The sequence below is a fragment of the Puma concolor genome, chromosome C1, assembly GCF_028749965.1.
Source record: "Puma concolor isolate L17-30 chromosome C1, mPumCon1.1.hap2, whole genome shotgun sequence".
Classification (NCBI taxonomy): Eukaryota; Metazoa; Chordata; class Mammalia; order Carnivora; family Felidae; genus Puma; species Puma concolor.
The window spans coordinates 55,025,204-55,042,782 of NC_141674.1; the positions used below are offsets into that span (position 1 = coordinate 55,025,204).

General features: G+C 39.5%; 1 protein-coding gene across 5 annotated transcripts in view; it reads left to right on the forward strand.

Moving 5' to 3' along the window:
• PDE4B (phosphodiesterase 4B) overlaps positions 1 to 17,579 on the forward strand; it is a 535,038-nt gene that overhangs the window by 499,496 nt on the left and 17,963 nt on the right. For 4 of the 5 annotated variants that reach the window (XM_086717224.1, XM_086717223.1, XM_025934522.2 and 1 more), the window contains one exon: positions 17,172 to 17,265. In XM_086717224.1, coding sequence (XP_086573350.1) covers positions 17,172 to 17,265 — 94 coding nt within the window. Of the gene's footprint in view, positions 1 to 15,412; positions 16,554 to 17,171; positions 17,266 to 17,579 lie in introns of those variants that run through there. The other variant, XM_025934530.2, reaches the window with a different exon arrangement.

Consider the following 17,579-nt stretch of genomic DNA (forward strand, 5'->3'; position numbering starts at 1 on the left):
CGCAGTCGGTTAAGCGTCCGACTTCAGCCAGGTCACGATCTCGCGGTCCGTGAGTTCGAGCCCCGCGTCAGGCTCTGGGCTGATGGCTCGGAGCCTGGAGCCTGTTTCCGATTCTGTGTCTCCCTCTCTCTCTGCCCCTCCCCAGTTCATGCTCTGTCTCTCTCTGTCCCAAAAATAAATAAAAAAAAAAACGTTGAAAAAAAGAAAAAAAAAAATTTAAAAAAATAAAAAAAACATCATTCAAATTTAATTGGGGCAATTTCATCATATATTACATCTTTTCTAGTATATGCCCTAAGCCCATGAAACAGAAGAGCATTAATGGCTTCAGTAGCAATAATTAATATAGGGAAATTTCTAAGCTGTATTATTTGATGTGTGAAACTAAGGCAGAAGGAAAAAAAATTAAGTTTCCTTACAACTTACAGCCCATTGACAAGTCCTTGAGACAGGCAGAGTGGCATCCTCTAGGAGGAGTTCAGCTGCCTCAATGATGACACTTTGCTAAGAGCAAAGGCAGTCTTAGCCCAATCCCCAGTATCCTGTAAGTCTACTTAAACATATAAAAATTCCTTTGGAAACTTCCTTTATCTCTATCCCCCAGAATATATGTTGGCTATCATACTGCAAGCTTATGGCCCATTGATATACATCTGAAGGGTCTCATGACTGAGTTTTTACTCAATAGTGATAAATGACCTTTCCCTAACAGCAGCTAGCCCCTCAAGGTCCTGGAAACCTTGCTTCCAAAATACCTTAAGAGAATTAACTATCGCTTCCCGCCTCCCAGCCTAAAAGTATACAATCCGTCACTCTTCACAACCCCAGTGCAGCTCTTTCTGCCCACGGGTCCTGTCCCCATGCTTTAATAAAACCACCTTTCTGCGCTGAAGACATCTCAAGAATTCTTTCTTGGCTGTCAGCTCCAAACACCATTATCAACCATATCATTATTGAGAGTGTATTGCGTGTTCTAAGTTTTACTCTTTGAAAACTTAACAAATCAAAGATTTTGAAAGTGTAGTGCTTTGAAATAAGTTTGATTTTTAATCTATTTTGCTTAACTTAAATATTTCTGCACTGATATTTACAGAACCATTTCCTTCATTGAGTTCCAATCCATGTACCCCAGTCTTTCTGCTAATTCATTTGAAAGTCCCCACATGATCAAATCCTTAAAAATAAAGCAGAAATGAAGTGAGGGCACATTACCTTTGCCTGTTGCACCTCAGGCTAGCTGATAAGACAGCACTATATTATCAATATCTGATAAATACATCATTTTAGAGGAGCCTTTCATTCCATATGAAAAACAAATCAGATAACTATATTTAGAGTATCACATATAAATCCAGAACACTAGTTTTGAAAAATAGAATTACATATATTAATGGAATAAATGTCTATTTCACACTTTTTATACTTCTTCCGTGTCTTTTTTTTTTCTTTTAGATAGAATGTGTTCCAATCTGAAAAACTTCCAAAATCAGTGCCATTATTATCTATGAAAGAAAAGCCAGGGGTGGAGCTTACTCTTGTGCTATTTTTCCAAAACACTTTATGTCTAAGTAAGAGTGTGCTCAGCAAATGGAGATCCATCAGCATTCTGGAAGCCAGGACTTGCCAAACCAAAGATACTCGGGCAGACTTGTGCCACAGTCAATAGATTTCACGCTCTTGAAGGCACTATGCCAATAGTGGATGTGCATCCCAGCACATCTCTCCACTTAGCATTTTTCAGGAACCTGTCAGCCCCTCTCTGACTTGCCCGTTTGTACGTGATGTTTCCCTCAACTGGTGCCAAACTGTTTAGTCTCCTGGATATTTTACTGTAACTTCCTTTGTTTGATTTACTTTAAAGTAGCCAAGTGTTTCCACAAAGAAAGGACTGTTAAGTTATTTAGAAATGAAGAAGACAGTAAAACTTCTGTTTCTTTTGTTTCTGTTTTGGGAAGTTCCTGATAATCTTTTTCTCTTTAAGAAATACCCGATAGTCTTTTTCTTTTTATGGAGCAGAGTTTAAAGTCTATAAATCATGCGTTTCTGCTCATCAGTCCTGTGTTCCTTCTGCTAATTACTTGCAACTTAAAAATATACCACTTCTGAAACCTAAAGCCTTCAGAGACTGAAGTTTAGTGAACGTATTGAAATAAATTATTGAAAATAAATTTCATCTTCATGGCTCAACTTTACCGTTTTATATTTTTTAGTGGTTAAATGTATGGCAACCTTGAAAGTATACCTTTAAAACTTTAAATGGCCAAGTTTCCTTCACTCTTTGCTAACAGCATAGTGCATAATGCTATAACCTTCAGCAGTTGTAAAGATGAACTTTGAGTACAGATACCAGGTCGTAAAAGTGATTAAATGAATTTAAAAAATTTAGATTTAGGATGAGAGTTTTGTCATTTGCTATCTGAAGAGGTAAATTTTAGTGAGTTGTTTTGGAAAGAAAACAGTAGAAGAGAAGTCATCATCGAATAAAAATATCTTTCCAACTCAACCAAATAGGCTGTGTGCCAAAGCTGATTAGACAGGGCAAGGTGAAGTGGTAATTTGGCAACTATTTAATGACTTTGATCAGTATGGATGGTGAAAGTTGATAAATCAAGCCAAAAAAACATTGAAATATATTCTTTCCAGTTATAGTCACACATGGTTGCATTAAACAAAATCCCAGAACTTTAAGCCTAAAAGAGAACCTAAAGTATCATTGATTTTGAAGACTTCATTTTAGAGATGAGGACTAAATAATCTAATATACTCCAGATCTTTGCAAATATAAAACACAATCTAAATGAAAGGTAATTTCATTATGACATGACTTCTCCAGAGTCGTAAGGTTAATTAATGGAAGATTAAGGTAGTAAAATACAGGTCTGATTACAAATCCAGTTTGCTGTTCATCTTCAGCAAAAGGCTAATTGCAGTTAAGACGGGGGACATTCCCTCTATCATTTCCACTGATCTTTAACCTTCTCATTGCCCTTCTCATTACCTTTCTTGAGTAAAAGCTATACATGTCTTAATCACTTCAAGTAAAGAGAACTAAATTAGTATTCCTGAAAATTGTGTGCTCAAAGTCTAGCAGGAAGTATTTGAAATGAGTTACTTTAAGTCCCCTTGGCATTTTTTTTTTCACTTTTTGCTGTTTTAGTTTCTGAATTAAAAAAATATATATATATGTATGGGGTGCCTGGGTGGCTCTGTAGGTTGCGTGTCCGACTTCGGCTCTGGTCACGATCTCAGTTTGTGAGTTCGAGCCCTGCATCAGGCTCTGCGCTGACAATGAAGAACCTGCTTGGGATTTTTTCTCTCTCTCTCTGCCTTTCTCTCTGCCCCTCCCCCTTTTGTTCTCTCCTTCTCTCTCAAAATAAATAACTAAACTTTAAAAAATGTATGTATATATTATCAATGTATATACCTATATATGTTTGTGTGTATATATGTGTGTGTATATGTATATGTATGTATTTATTTACTATCAGAAAAATATCTCATTTTACAAAGGCGGGCAGGACTATCATTTTTATCCTCACATAATTGAAATGATACTCAAGTTTTAAGTAAGTCCTATTGATCGAAACTGGACTGACAACTTCCTCTCTACACTTGATATCAGAACAGAACATCTATTGAAAACCTGGCTTAAGAATACAAATAAAAATAAATGTTAAAAAAAATTAAAAAAAAAAAAAAGGGGGCACCTGGGTGGCTCAGTCGGCTAAGCGTCCAACTTCAGCTCAGGCCATGATCTTGCGGTCCGTGAGTTCGAGCCCCAGGTCGGGCTCTGTGGTGACCGCTCAGAGCCTGGAGCCTGTTTCGGATTCTGTGCCTCCCTCTCTCTCTGACCCTCCCCTGTTCATGCTCTGTCTCTCTCCGTCTCAAAAATAAATAAACGTTAAAAAAAAATTAAAAAAAAAAAAGAATACAAATAAGAGTTTTATGAGAACTTGAGAATGAAGAGATACGCACCTTTATCCTTCTCTTGGTATTCTATTGCTTTGAAGACTTCCCTTTGGCTCAAATACATCATCAGGCCTATACTAAGAGCCTACTCCTGACATGCCACACTTTGTGGCTTTCTTTTTTGAAACCTGGCCAAAATCGTTTTGATCAGATTTTTTTAAATCATTCTCTTACCTAACTTATTGGTTAATATCGTAGTTAATATTTTAGTTCTCTGAGGCTTTATTTATGTTTACTCCAGATTTCAGGCTCTTGAGGCCTACAATCATGTTTAGAATTTTTTGAGACTCCATCTATGCTTATGGTAGTAGGACTAAAACATATTACAGAGACATAGCTCTATTTCTGTTTAATGGTTAGGAGAAAAGAGGAAAAACTAATGAAGACTTTTGTTCATTGGTGGTAGTCGATTTAGGGTTTATCTTGTTTTAAAAAGCTCTCCCCAAAATTCTTCTTGATTTGGTCATTTAAGAAATTTGTTGACATGAGGACTTTTAATAGATACAAGGACAGGTAATGACGTCACTAGTGGGCACAGTATATTCAAAATGAAATTTTTTTTTCATATTTTCAAAAAATTTAAATTCATGGAACATACTTAGACTATCTACTGGTAATATGAATTTCCAGTATACTCCTACAGGCCCATTTGATTGTGAGAAGCTAGGGACGCAGCTAGATCACGAATGATTGTCCTCCAGCTCCTACTCTAGATGTGCCACTCACCGCCCAGACAGGTCAGTTGAATCAGCCAGAACCTGCCCATGTAGCCAGGTGAAAGGGCATAGTGCCTGTCCTGCCACGACCCCTAATCATTTGACTGCTACTGCCGGCTACCTTCTGTAATTGAGTCAGAATGACTTAAATATATCTGCATTTACTGATGGGTATGTTTTTCTTGGACAGGTCCAATACGCTATTTATGTTTGCGACAGGGTGAGGTGCCATTGAATTTTCCCTTGCTGTATTGTAACACTTTTTAAATATTTCTAAATCAGTATGATTTAATTTCAAAAATTTATCTAATTTTGATTACAATAATTGAAAACACTGTTTTGTTAATTCTCTCTCCTATATGTTTAAGGTATTAAAATAAGGTCATTGTCTAATGCTGCATTGTCGGTGGGGCATAGAAAAATTTTCAAACTTAGAAAACCATATATTGCTTTTCAAGAAAGAGCTTGTAGAGCCTTTAGTAAATCCTAAAATAAGAGAGTCTTGCCAAAAATAAATAAAAACATGAGCCCCTGGGTAGGAATGGGTTCTTTTTCTTTAAAGTAAGATAATATATTGGGTTAAAATAAGTAAAATAGGAACTCTTTCTCATACATGCTGGAGAACGTGGACAGAGCCTTCCTGGTGCTGGACGAGATTGTGGATGGTGGGTGAGGACCAGGGCCGGAGAGAAGAGGGGCTGCTCAGGGACACTCACAGCAGGAGGTGCCTTTGAGGTTCAACAGCACTAGATTGTACCAAGCACACTGTTGGCTCTCTGGCCAACTCTTCCCTCCCTGCCCCCCACCCCGGCATATTCCCAGTGCTCCCATCCCCCTACCCCACTCACGAGGATGGAGGTTGATTTCAATGTTAGCCAAAGTCAAGCAAACAAGAGAGTCATCTGATGCTGAACTCTGGCAGACTGTTGAAAGGCAGGGTTTGGGAGAATGGTTTGATCTCCAGTGCCCAGAAAAAAAAGGGCAGCACAGGCCCCTGCCCCTCTCTGGAAGATCTCCATCCTGCTCCCTACTGCTTGCATACCTCCCACTCTTAGAGCTCCAATTTAACCTCAGCTAGATGCGTGACCTGGGCCACTGCTCATTCTGCCTCAGCCTTCCTTTCCTCATCTTTCCGATGGGGATAGGGGACTGACTACCTTCCTCATAAAAAAAAGAAAAAAAAAAAAAAAAAAAAAAAAAAAAAAAAAAAAAGGAAGAGGAGATATTAGTCAAGAAGAAGTCAGGAAAGATTTTTATGTTTTGATCACTGCTTTTCAGATCTAGCCCTGAGATCCAGGACTGCTTGCCCAGAGAACTCTGATTCTGCCTGAGGAAACATTAGTTAAGGGGCATTTTGTGGGGATTTTTTAGGTCCATTCCTTCACTTAAAAGCATATTTGCTCTCAAAGTTCCCTATGGTACCAGAATAGAGCATTAAATAAAGGGCCACTTTCTCCAAGTGTATAGCTCTTTGTTATTTTTGTGTTGCCAGATCCAAGGTAGCAAGGTAAGGAGACATACCCGAAGAGTGCTTTCCCGCTTACACAGAGCTCTCCATGTTATCGTATTCTGATGCTCACCAGGAGGAAAGCATTCATATATCCCCACTTCGGTGTGAAAGCAGGATGCAAGACTGATTTGTCACTGATTTGTCCAAGCCCTTCAGCTACTAACCGGTGATGCCTAGAATCAAATCTTTTTCTTTTTGCTCCAAAGCCAGATGATTTAAAAATACAAATTAAAGGAGGGGCGCATGGGTGGCTCTGTCAGTTAAGAGTCCAACTTCGGGTCAGGTCATGATCTCATGGATCGTGGGTTAGAGCCCCGCATCGGGCTCTGTGCTGACAGCTCAGAGCCTGGAGCCTGCTTCAGATTCTGTGTCTCCCTCTCTCTCTGCTCCTCCCATACTCACGCTCTGTCTCTCTCTCTTTCAAAAATAAATAAACAAAAAAAATAAATTACAAAATAAAAATTAAAGGGAAATCCACAGGGTAATTTATTATATTCTTATATGGCTTGGTAACAAAACCAAGTCTATGTAGTCATAGACTTTTAAAGCTAGAACTCAGTCAAGGTCCCTTCTTGTTTTTTAGACCTCAGCATAGATGTAGATGTAATTTCTTTGGAGAGAACTTCTCTAATTATCTGAACTTGGTACCTTCTTGGTTTTACAATTTGCTATCACAGTTTATGATTTTTAGTTTTTGTTGTGGAACTTAGCTTTTACTCCTCTCCTCCCTTAGACTATAAGGTTTTTGGTGACATGAATTGTGTCTACCTTGTTCACTATTGTAGTTCCAGGATTTAAAATGGCTCTAGGCACATGGTAGGCATTCAAACAAATATCGTTTGCATGAGGCTCAGAAACTTAATCTAATTTGTCCAGAAGCACGTATGTTGTTAGCGGCAAATCCATTAGAACCCAGCCATCCTGTTTCCTGTTGCACAAACACGGTGTTTCTTGCCATGCCCAATTCATTTTGCTAATTGTTCAGCTGAATGAGAACACCCCCCCCCCACCCAATCTGGTTTACAGTGACTCTTCAAAGTACCCTCAGACGCAGCAAACTCTTGCCCCCAAGCCTTCTCCCAAACTCAAAGTCAGACAACAGAGAACAAAGTCATCAGGGCCAAATGCTGTTTCTTTGTGAACAGAAATATGACGCACACCTTGGCTGTTATTTGGCTCGGTGTTGGGGTATTTGGTCTACCTTTCTCTTGAAAAGGCTACATCCTGTGGCCAAGAATCTAAGCCCTTTGGAGACAGGCAATGCATGTGCAGCTCTGAACATATCTATGAACACGTGTTGTGTCTGAAACTCAGCCTCTGCGCATATCTGTTGTGTCTGGAGTATAGCAGCTTAGTCATTCTGTCATCGTCTGGTTGTGTTTTCTGACATATTGCTGATACTGCTCTCACTGCTATCCCAGCCACATATTCAATTAATTCAGATATGTTACTAGACTGACCTCCACTGTGGCAATCTGAGCAAAATGAATATTTGGTGCCGTTATCATTATGCGAGGCAACTTGTGGCCATTCATGGTTTTTGTCAGTATTTGAACAGTTCCAAACTTAATTTGGGGGAATTGGCTACGTCATGGAATCATGAATGGATAGAGCTGGCCACAGCAGGACATCTCAGAATATATATGCATTTTTTAAAGCTACAGTTTTAACACAAGGCCATTTTGAGTTATAGTTTCATTTGACAGGCTTCATCTATCTTTCTGGCAATTCTGGTTTACACTCCTTAGACTGGTGAATAATCGAAGTGTCACCCAGAGAGCCAGAACTTCTATGAGTAACTCGTGTGTCACGTAATCAATATGACATAGCACTGCATCACACCTGCAGTAGCGTGTTGTGGGAATTGTGTAGTTAATTACACCAGCCTCTGTCAACAACAAGAGAAGGGTTGAGATGCCGCAGAGCCGGCTGAAAGCTCCACCCAAATGCAAACCCATGCGAAGAACGTCCCATAAGCTCAGATTCTTTTAAAATTCAGAGACAAAACTGAGAAACAAAACATCAACTTCAAGTATAAACCCTGTGGAATCAAGTACAAGTGCTGCAGACACTTTGCCAATCGCTTTACATGTTTAATTTCTAACCTTCCATTTTTAAGTTGGAAAAACTTAGTCTCTGACTCAGTGACTTGCCACGTTTCTCAGACTGGGATTTTATTTCCAGACTCAGCTGGATGCTCAGCTGATTGTATGGCATGCTGGTGAGATGTTGAGTTTGCTGTTAGAGGCCTGTTTATGCTGTTAGACCCCCCCTGGTAAGGCCAGCTGTAATCAGAACCCCCTCTATATCGTGTGTATGACCTACACATCCAACTCTGAGACTACTTTTATAAGCCTTCCATGAAGCGGCAAACTATATCTTTGGGGGTGCACTGTTGTGCAAAGCACTCATCCATCACTTTTAAATTGTGGTAGCTAATAATAAGAAAATGAAATGTGTGATAAAAATTTTTATAGAATAAAATTAGTTTACGACCACCGTTTTTATCCTTTATATAGTTCAAAACTATGTGCAAGTCTCCCACCTGTGGCACATTCTTCTCAGTTTGCAAATGCAGAGTCTATCGTAGGGATTACCAAAATGCCAAAACTGATAATTTATTCAGGGAATAAAATGATGTGTCTGTGTAGCCCATGGATTTCCTTTATTTATTTGATGGTCCCTAGAGGTGATCCTGGAAATTTCCAGACTGGAGGCCTATCCCAGCCCTGGGAAGTTGTTAACCCAGAAGTAATGATTTCCACAGCAGGCTTTGAAGTATCACATTGTCTTTTATGTCAAAGGGTATGTGACCATAGTTAGCTGAAATCAATATAATTAATTTAAAACACAATATATGCCACATGATGTATTTAAAGGATTAGAGGAGTAATCTCAAAAACCAGCTAGGGTAGATTTTTGTGGCTGCAAAAATATTGGGAACTCTAATAAGGTTATACATAGTGCAGAATTTTAAACAAGCCAGGAGATGGTCCAGTAAAATTGGGTATCAATTCTTAAAGAGAATCGTGACCAATACTTATGGAGTTATAAAAAGAAAGCACATGTTTGGGGGGCAATTTTCCTGTTCTGTGTCACTGGCTTTCAAGTCAGATATGAAGGTCCTGTTTTCTGCTAGTCAGTAGAGGACACTAGACTGGATGGTGACCTATGGTAAGTTTTCTAATTTTAAAAGTATAGTAAGTTATAGAACTTCTTGCCGTGAAATGGTTCAACAGAAACCTTAGTCATCTGCTTTGGAATCACATTAACGCTCCCATGGCCTTAGAACTTGCTTTAGAAGCTTGAGGTTAAATATTAGCCATTAGGCAGAGAAAAAAAATTGTAGACAGCTTAAATGCAAAAACAAAAGGGTAACTAAATAGTGTACTTTGATTCCTTGATTTTTCTTAGTTGCTGCAAGGATTTTTGTCATCTGTTAAAGAAAGGCCTTTGCTATCTTTTGTCAGGCCAACGCCCAAATTTGCCAAAGTGCCTCTTTTTTTTTGGTCTATTTCCATTAGCCAGATTAAAAGCTAAGGGTCAAATATATAAAATGCAATTGTGAAGCTCCAATAACAGATGCAGTGTTGCTGTGTTTCTTACCAGAAGGAAAGACCTCTGTCAAAAAGAACAAGTTTGAACATTTTAAATTATCTAAAAATATACAATACCTCTACACCTGACAGGGTATATGATTTTGAAATCCAGTCTCTTTATGGGATATTTGGGACCTGCAATATCTAGAACACACTTAGGTAAAAAAAAAATGTTTACCTAAAATTTAAATATGTCTTTTTTTTTTTTTTTTAATTTTGTTTTTCAACGTTTTATTTATTTTTGGGACAGAGAGAGACAGAGCATGAACGGGGGAGGGGCAGAGAGAGAGGGAGACACAGAATCGGAAACAGGCTCCAGGCTCTGAGCCATCAGCCCAGAGCCCGACGCGGGGCTCGAACTCACGGACCGCGAGATCGTGACCTGGCTGAAGTCGGACGCTTAACCGACTGCGCCACCCAGGCGCCCCTAAATATGTCTTTAATAGTGTCTTTTGTCTATTTAATTGTGTCACTGCAGCAGCTTTAAGAATTAAGAGAACGTTAAGTCATGAGAAATTTCTCTAAACATTCTTATGGGAATTACTTTGGGTTAGAAGAGGTCCATTTTTTAGTGTCCCAATAGTGTATACCATATCTCCTCTTAAAATGTTTTCAGAAATTCCAGGAAAAACGGACAGCAGCAAAGAGGATAAATAGGTAGGAAGAAACACTTAATAATTTTGAGGGCCGTTCAAGACCTGCTGTCAAGTTGTAAAGTTGTATTTAAATTCTCACTAAGTTTTTGTCAATTCAATGTATGAAAGCACTAATGGTTTGTCCTTCTTTTAAAATGTCACTGGAGCAGGGGCGCCTGGGTGGCTCAGTCGGTTAAGCGTCCGACTTCCGCCCAGGTCATGATCTCACAGCTGGTGAGTTTGAGCCCCGCGTTGGCCTCTGTGCTGACAGCTCGGAGCCTGGAGCCTGCTTTGGATTCTCTGTCTCCCTCTCTCTCTCTCTGCCCCTCCCCAACTCATGCTCACACTCTGTCTCTGTCAAAAATAAACAAACTTAAAAAAAAATTTTTTTTTAATTTTAAATGTCACTGGAGCAGATACTTGTCCTTTAACCAGCAAGTAGAATTTATTCAATTTTAGCTTCATGATAAATGCCAATGTTTTGTTGCAGAATATCCTAGAGATGTTCATGCTTGTTTTTCATTACATATTTGTATGGTTTACTACACCCCTGGGCAGTGAAGAAGAGAATCACTCAATTCTAGTATGTTTAGATGAATTTCTTTCTGATGTGGCACAGGGACAGTTAGAATGACCTAACGTTATCCCCTGGTGTACTGAGGGTTTGCTCCAGAATATTGGCATGACAGTGCTTGTCTTCTGGGATGGCCCACCATGGAACTGTAGTTTCTATTTTAGTAGATGTTAGTGGACGATGAATGGCATGTTCTTCCATCCTGAACCCTATTACCTATTCACTCAGTTCAATTCCATTTGCCTCTCAAATAAGACAGACAGGTCATTAAAGAAACTGTGACATCACATTTCAAATGGATGATAGGGAAAGATAAAAAAGGAAACAGGAGATGAGATGCTTACTGTCAGATAATCTGAAATGTTAAGAACTGTGGAAATTGTGAGTTTGATAAAGGGTTCCACAGAAAGTACGCTATATCCCTGCCTTTTGTTTACATCAGATTTGGTAAAGGAAAGTATAGGTGCTTAGAAATTAGAATTCTTCACTTCTTTGGGTCTTCTTTGCATGTAAAATTAGGGGTATGAAAAAAACAATGTTGAAATAAAATGGCTCCTAGAAGGTAGCCGTTTTATAACTAAAGAAACTGTGTCCATCACTGGAAACAACCTGAGCCCCCCCCAAACTCAGTTTATCTTGCACAGAGACCGGAGCCCTCCTTACTTGCACATTTCACTGAACTGTGTGCTGCGGTTGCAACTTCCTCTACCACCGCTAGCATTCTGAGGAGGAATTTTCAGCCCCCTTGCTTTCCTGATGCCCGGGAATTCTGATTAAGTTGTGACTAACAGAGTGTAAAATGTGAGTCAAAATTTAGTCCCTAATAAAGTCATTGTGACTTTAATGACTTTGGTAGTTGTTTCATACTGCAAAAACAGGAAGGTCCCACACAATAAGGCGCCTGTCTCACAGATGGGCTCCTGCGTAGACGGCCACCCACAGGGGAACTGCTGGAGCAGTCTTCCTCTCTTTGGCTCTTTTTTTTTCTTTTTTTCTTTTTTTTTTTTTTAATCCACACAGTTTTCACCTTCAGACTTCAGCGTGAGGTTATCAATAAGAGGAAGGTGCCTGTTTACCTAGTTTTTGATAGGCTGAAGATAGATTGGATCACTAAAGATTCACTCCTCAGTGAAACTCAGGTCACCCCCACCCCCCCTCACAAGCCCAGATTAGTCTTAAAAGTAGCTCCTCCATGTGCTTGATACTAGCCCCTGGTGTTCTTACTCTTCCGAATTTATGTCTTACAAACATAAAACCACCAAGTTTTAGAACTGGGGTGAATCTCTGAGATCCTTCTACATTAAGCCTCCTGTGCAATTAGTGTAACTAAAAACTCTTTACCAAGAGAGCTCCTAGGTTGCCTGTGGATCTCTGCACAAAGCTCAAACCAGAACACTCGTGAAAAATATAGAAAAGTAATCAAGTGTTCCATCATTCCACAAAAAAAAAATGGCTCAGAGGAAAATAACCTCCGTATATAGCATTGACGTGAAATCAAAAATTAAACTCATAAAACAAAATGTTCCTATCAAGTGTAATTGAATTTCAGCCTTTGCTATTATGTATTTTAAATAACTTCCCACTCTGAAAGGTAGCCTATTTGAAAACATTCACCTATGATTTTATAAAGAAGATATATCCTAGGCAAGCAAGATTAAATCACTTACAGAGAATAATATCTTTTTCCATTTTCAAAAAATAATTGCAATTTCTAGCGGTGTTCGCAAATCTAGTGTTGGGCGTAAGCTTTAGGAGGCCTTGGAGGAATTTGTGTTACTAAGGGTCCATTCACAAACTGCTTGTCTGTGCTCAAAAGGGGCTCTGGCCATTTCCTCTGGGGACATTATTTCTAGGTAGGCTTTAACAGGGTTTTCTTGTGAAGGCAGATTCTTAACAGAAAAATAGGATCTGTGTACATTAGGTAGTAAAGACACATTTATCTTTGACATAGTGCACTCCTGTTTGTGGATTTCTCTACTGCATTTGACAAAGTAAATAATGTCCATTCCCTTTCAATCCTGTAACTGCTTGGGACACAGTTTCACTCAGTATAGCTGTTTTACCTTCCTCTCTGGGCGGAACACACAACTTGCTAAGTAGACAGGGAGATTCCAAGAGTCTTAGAGTATCAAACTCTGGAGGCATGAGAAACACTTCTTTTCTGTTGCTGGTGACTTATTCTTACAGACTGAAGCATTTCCAATTTGGGTTGTTTTTCTCAGTAGTGTTGAGAGAGTTTTATTTTCTGGGAAATATCAGTTGCTGGTAAGTATCGTGTCCAGACTGTGGGAGGCTGCCACAGAACTTATCGTAGAATCATGACAGGTTCAGATTGAAAGGCTGAGGGCCGAAAACCATGCATCATTTTCATTTTATGTATGAGAGGTAAAGTGACTTCACAGGACTGTTAAGAGAGCTAAGAATGAAAGGATTTGTGTACTACATTGTGGCTGTTTCTGGCTCAACAGAAATAGCCTTCATATGGGAGTCTGACCCTGAAAACCCAACTAAGCCAAATTCTCCAACTGTCTCCTCGGCCTGCGTATCTCAAGCACAGTTCATATCCCGCTCCACTCCTCGGTGTGTTTCATCACACAGGCCAGCACAAACCATTCTAATTGTCCTCTACCTTATTAGAATGTAAAAGATAGCCCTGTCTGCTCCTTGAAGGCCAGGTCTGCCTTTCTTAGTTTATACAGAGCCCAACGTAAGTGGGCTTGTCATAAATGCTGTTTGATGAGAGCGATGATCGCCTTAGTCAGTGTGGTTGGGCCCTCCCTATGGAGGAGGAAAACCACAGGTTGTTGCTAAGCAACATTTTAGGACTGGGTCAGCTTCTGACCCGGTGTGACCTCCATTTGCGTACTTCATCGAGTTAATGTGTTTTATGGTTACCTCAGGATGACTTTGTTTTTGGTGGCATTGGCCATCTGTAAGCATGAGAAGGAGGGAGGTGATATTCATCTCTCACTTCTTCTGTAGCTTACTCCTTCCCTAAGCAATACAGGAAAGGTGAGGAGTTTGGCTTATTCTCAGCCCTGTAGCTGAGAGGCACTTCCCTGCCCCCACACTGAGCCTGAATGACAGTATATCCCAACAGGATTTTGTGGCAATGGAAGGTCAAAGAAAGAGAAGAAGGAGAAAAGTTTTTCCCTTCTGAGACTTTTATTATTGAATTTCTACCTGCTTCTATATTCTGAGCTAAGGAGCCAATATGACTAATAAAGAACCAGTCCCTCTCTGTCCAGACTGTTAACTGTTGTGGTTAACTCACATGCCTTACTTCATCTGACTATTTCTACTAGGATAGAAGTTCATTAAAAGCATTAAAAGGGGTTTCCCCCTCCCTTTTTTTTTTTTTTTTTTTTTTTTTTTTTTTTTTACTGCTCTATCTTTAATGCTTTGCCTGGTATGTTTTAGATGTTCAATAAATATTTATCTAATACATGATAAAATGGTTTTGTTTGATCTAGTACAAATGTGATTGACTCTAAAATCTTCCTAAGTATTTCACAGGCCAAAGGAACCAAACTGAGGATGGGGTGTTTGAATGTTACATTTGGCTAAGTCTTATGCAGAGATATAGTTAAAGGAATCATCTGTCTATGTGCTTTTTTTTCAAGATATTTTTACAGTGCTTCAAGTTAACTTTGCCAGAACTTAGCTGCTTAATCAGAGCATAGAATCCTGCCTTTTCCAGCTTCTAAGTCTTTAGTGTAAGTGCCTGACTTTTGAGAAGTAAAAATGAGAGGCCATGATGACCAAGCAGGTATGTCTTAAAAAAATAAATAGCTTAGAACTTACACAATTCACCTGGCGTTCAAAATTGCATAGAGGTTCAGTAGCTAAAATACACTGGCTGAGACCATTGACCCAGGGATCCCTGGTTATTGTTACTAACATATTGTATCGTGGGAAAACACACATACGCAAGCAGGGCTCCCCAGAACCTCTTTGAGGACAAAGCGGAGTGCGGTGGGCCGGGAGGCAACAATGCTAAGCTGCGTTGCCTTCAGCCAGAAAGGCTGGGTCTCCTGGGCACAGGCAGTGGCATGACAGGGGCTTGGATGCTTGAAGTGAAGCCATTGTTGGTGCAGGATGCTCATTTGAAAGGAGAATGCCTCACAGGAAAGAGAGCCAATTGCGTGTGGGGGCTGTTGCCATGGTGCTTTGCTATTGCTTTAACATGCTGTACTTGAACTTCTGGGAGTCCAAGGGTGGGGTAACAGAGAGGAGGGAGAAGAAGGGGGGTGGGATGGGCCTGGGAAGCTCACTGCATTAGGGCTCTGGTCTTAGACTTTCCTCTAGCCTGTGCTATCTAATGCTGACATGGGAAAGGGGGCGGAGGAGGAAGGGAGGGAGGGAGGGAGAGAGAGAGATTGAGAGAGTCTACAGGAAGGGAATGACTTTCTCAACATGTCCTAGATTGCTAGAATGAAATGAAAATTAATTTAACTCCTAGATATTTCTAACATGAATTAAAAGATGTTTAACACTAAAATATCAAAACAGCATAGTCATTCATAACCCAAAAAAATTCACCATGCCTGCAGCAAATGATAGCTTACGTTTCCTAACACATTCCAGATCCTAGATTGAAAAGGTGAAATGTGTTTAATTCATTTGTCGAATGCAATCTAATATGCATATTAGTGAGCTGATGCAGTGGAGAAAATGGCATTCTGCAAATGATTTTTTAAATGAAGTGCGTTAATTCTATTCCTATTTGATTGTGAAAGAAGGCTGAATGCATCGGCACACACTGTTGGTGTGCAAAAAATCCTCCAAAAAGCTAGCTTTTAAAAAAGTACTTGTGTTCTGAAAGCCTAGTCTGAAGACAGCCACAGTTCTAACCTGTTCTCAGTTTTAAAAAAATGTTCAGGAAGTAAATGAATCCAATGCACCATCACTTTGAAAACGTTAGAGTGGCTGAGTGCAGAGAGGGCGGTCTCTGCAGTGGAGAGAGGGTTAAGAACACCTAGTTGAAATGGGGGAGGGTAGGGACTTCGGATTTACTTAAATATTCATGGGGCTTCCTCCATTTTAATCTTCTCCTTTTTAAAAGATGGCTGTGTTTCCCAGTGTGGCAACCCCACAGGAAAGAAGAATTGCTCCTTCCTTGCAGAGTTCAGCTGAGCAGGACTAATCTAGAGTGGAAACCCCTTCGGCCACCAGGACTATTCATAATTCATAAGAGCTGCAAACCAGCCAGCTGAATACATTTAGACAGGCTCTTGCTCCTTCGTGCAATTCCTGATTTCATTACTCTCTCTGCCAGGAAAGAAGCAGGGAGCGTAGGCTTCTTGTAAGAATGGAGTGTGAAGATGGGCTTTGTTTGGATTAGGAAATGCCCTAAATTTTGGAGACTTTGTCTTTTATAAGCTTTGATTATTTTACCACTGAACCTGCAAGGCTTTCCCCATCCTTTCTCGGGACTGCTCTCTCAGAACAGTGAATTCTTTCCAAGGGATTTGTGGATTGTGGCGAGGAGAGCTTTCCAAAATGCCTGAGGCAAACTATTTGTTATCTGTATCTTGGGGTTACATCAAGGTGGGTTAATTTGATTCTGTTATGTGTCTTTGATAGAATGTGAAACATTTACATCTGTACGCTTTCTGTGAAGTAGCAAACATCTGTAATGATTTCATTTGTGTTGTCACTGAGCCCACTGAGGCTGCTTAGTGTAAAATAACAGCATGTTATATTACATTGTATGTAAATAGACTGTGCTGTATTTTAATTCTATTCTCTTTATGCAGCTCTATTTGTAAAGGATGCATCTTTTTTTCCTCAGTTTTCTCCTAAACTTTTTACATATATCTCCTCTCACATGGTATTTTCGAGTTAATTTCCAATAAATATATTTTAAAAGTTGTTACATTTTCAAGTGAAATTATCATGACTTCTATTAAAATCCCTTTTCCTACGTTTGCGTCTTCAAAAGAAATCAGATGTTAATTCTAACAAATCTTAAGAAAACCTCTTTTCCCTAAGGTGACGTTGGAATGATTTCACATTAAGGAGGCTTTGTACTTTGTAGAAACAGTATCATTTATTTAATAATACCTGCTCCTCCAATCTCTTGCTTCTTAGTAAAGTTGAAAATATCTGAAGTGATCATTTGCTATTTTTTTAGGTGGTTAACACATTTTTCTTCTTCACACACAGTTCAAGAGAATGCTGAACCGGGAGCTGACACACCTCTCAGAGATGAGCCGATCAGGGAACCAGGTTTCTGAATACATTTCAAATACTTTCTTAGGTAAGATATTAACTGGGAAACCTGTTTCGTAATTGAGATTTTTCAGTATTCATCTCTGCAACCCATCAGTGACATCCCTGTGTGAGTCTGGAATGGGGTGAAGTTACAGAAAAAGCCATTTTCAGTAAGAACTAAGGACAACATTTAAGGTTAAAAAAAACTAGCAGAAAGATGTTACAAAGAGAAGAAAAGATTGAAAATACCCATCAAAGACAGAAGGTTATTATAGGCTAATTGTATTTCTGTGAACCTCAGGTCACCCCTTACCCACCCACCCCCTTCCATCATGGCCAAGACATCTGAAAGGTGGGGTG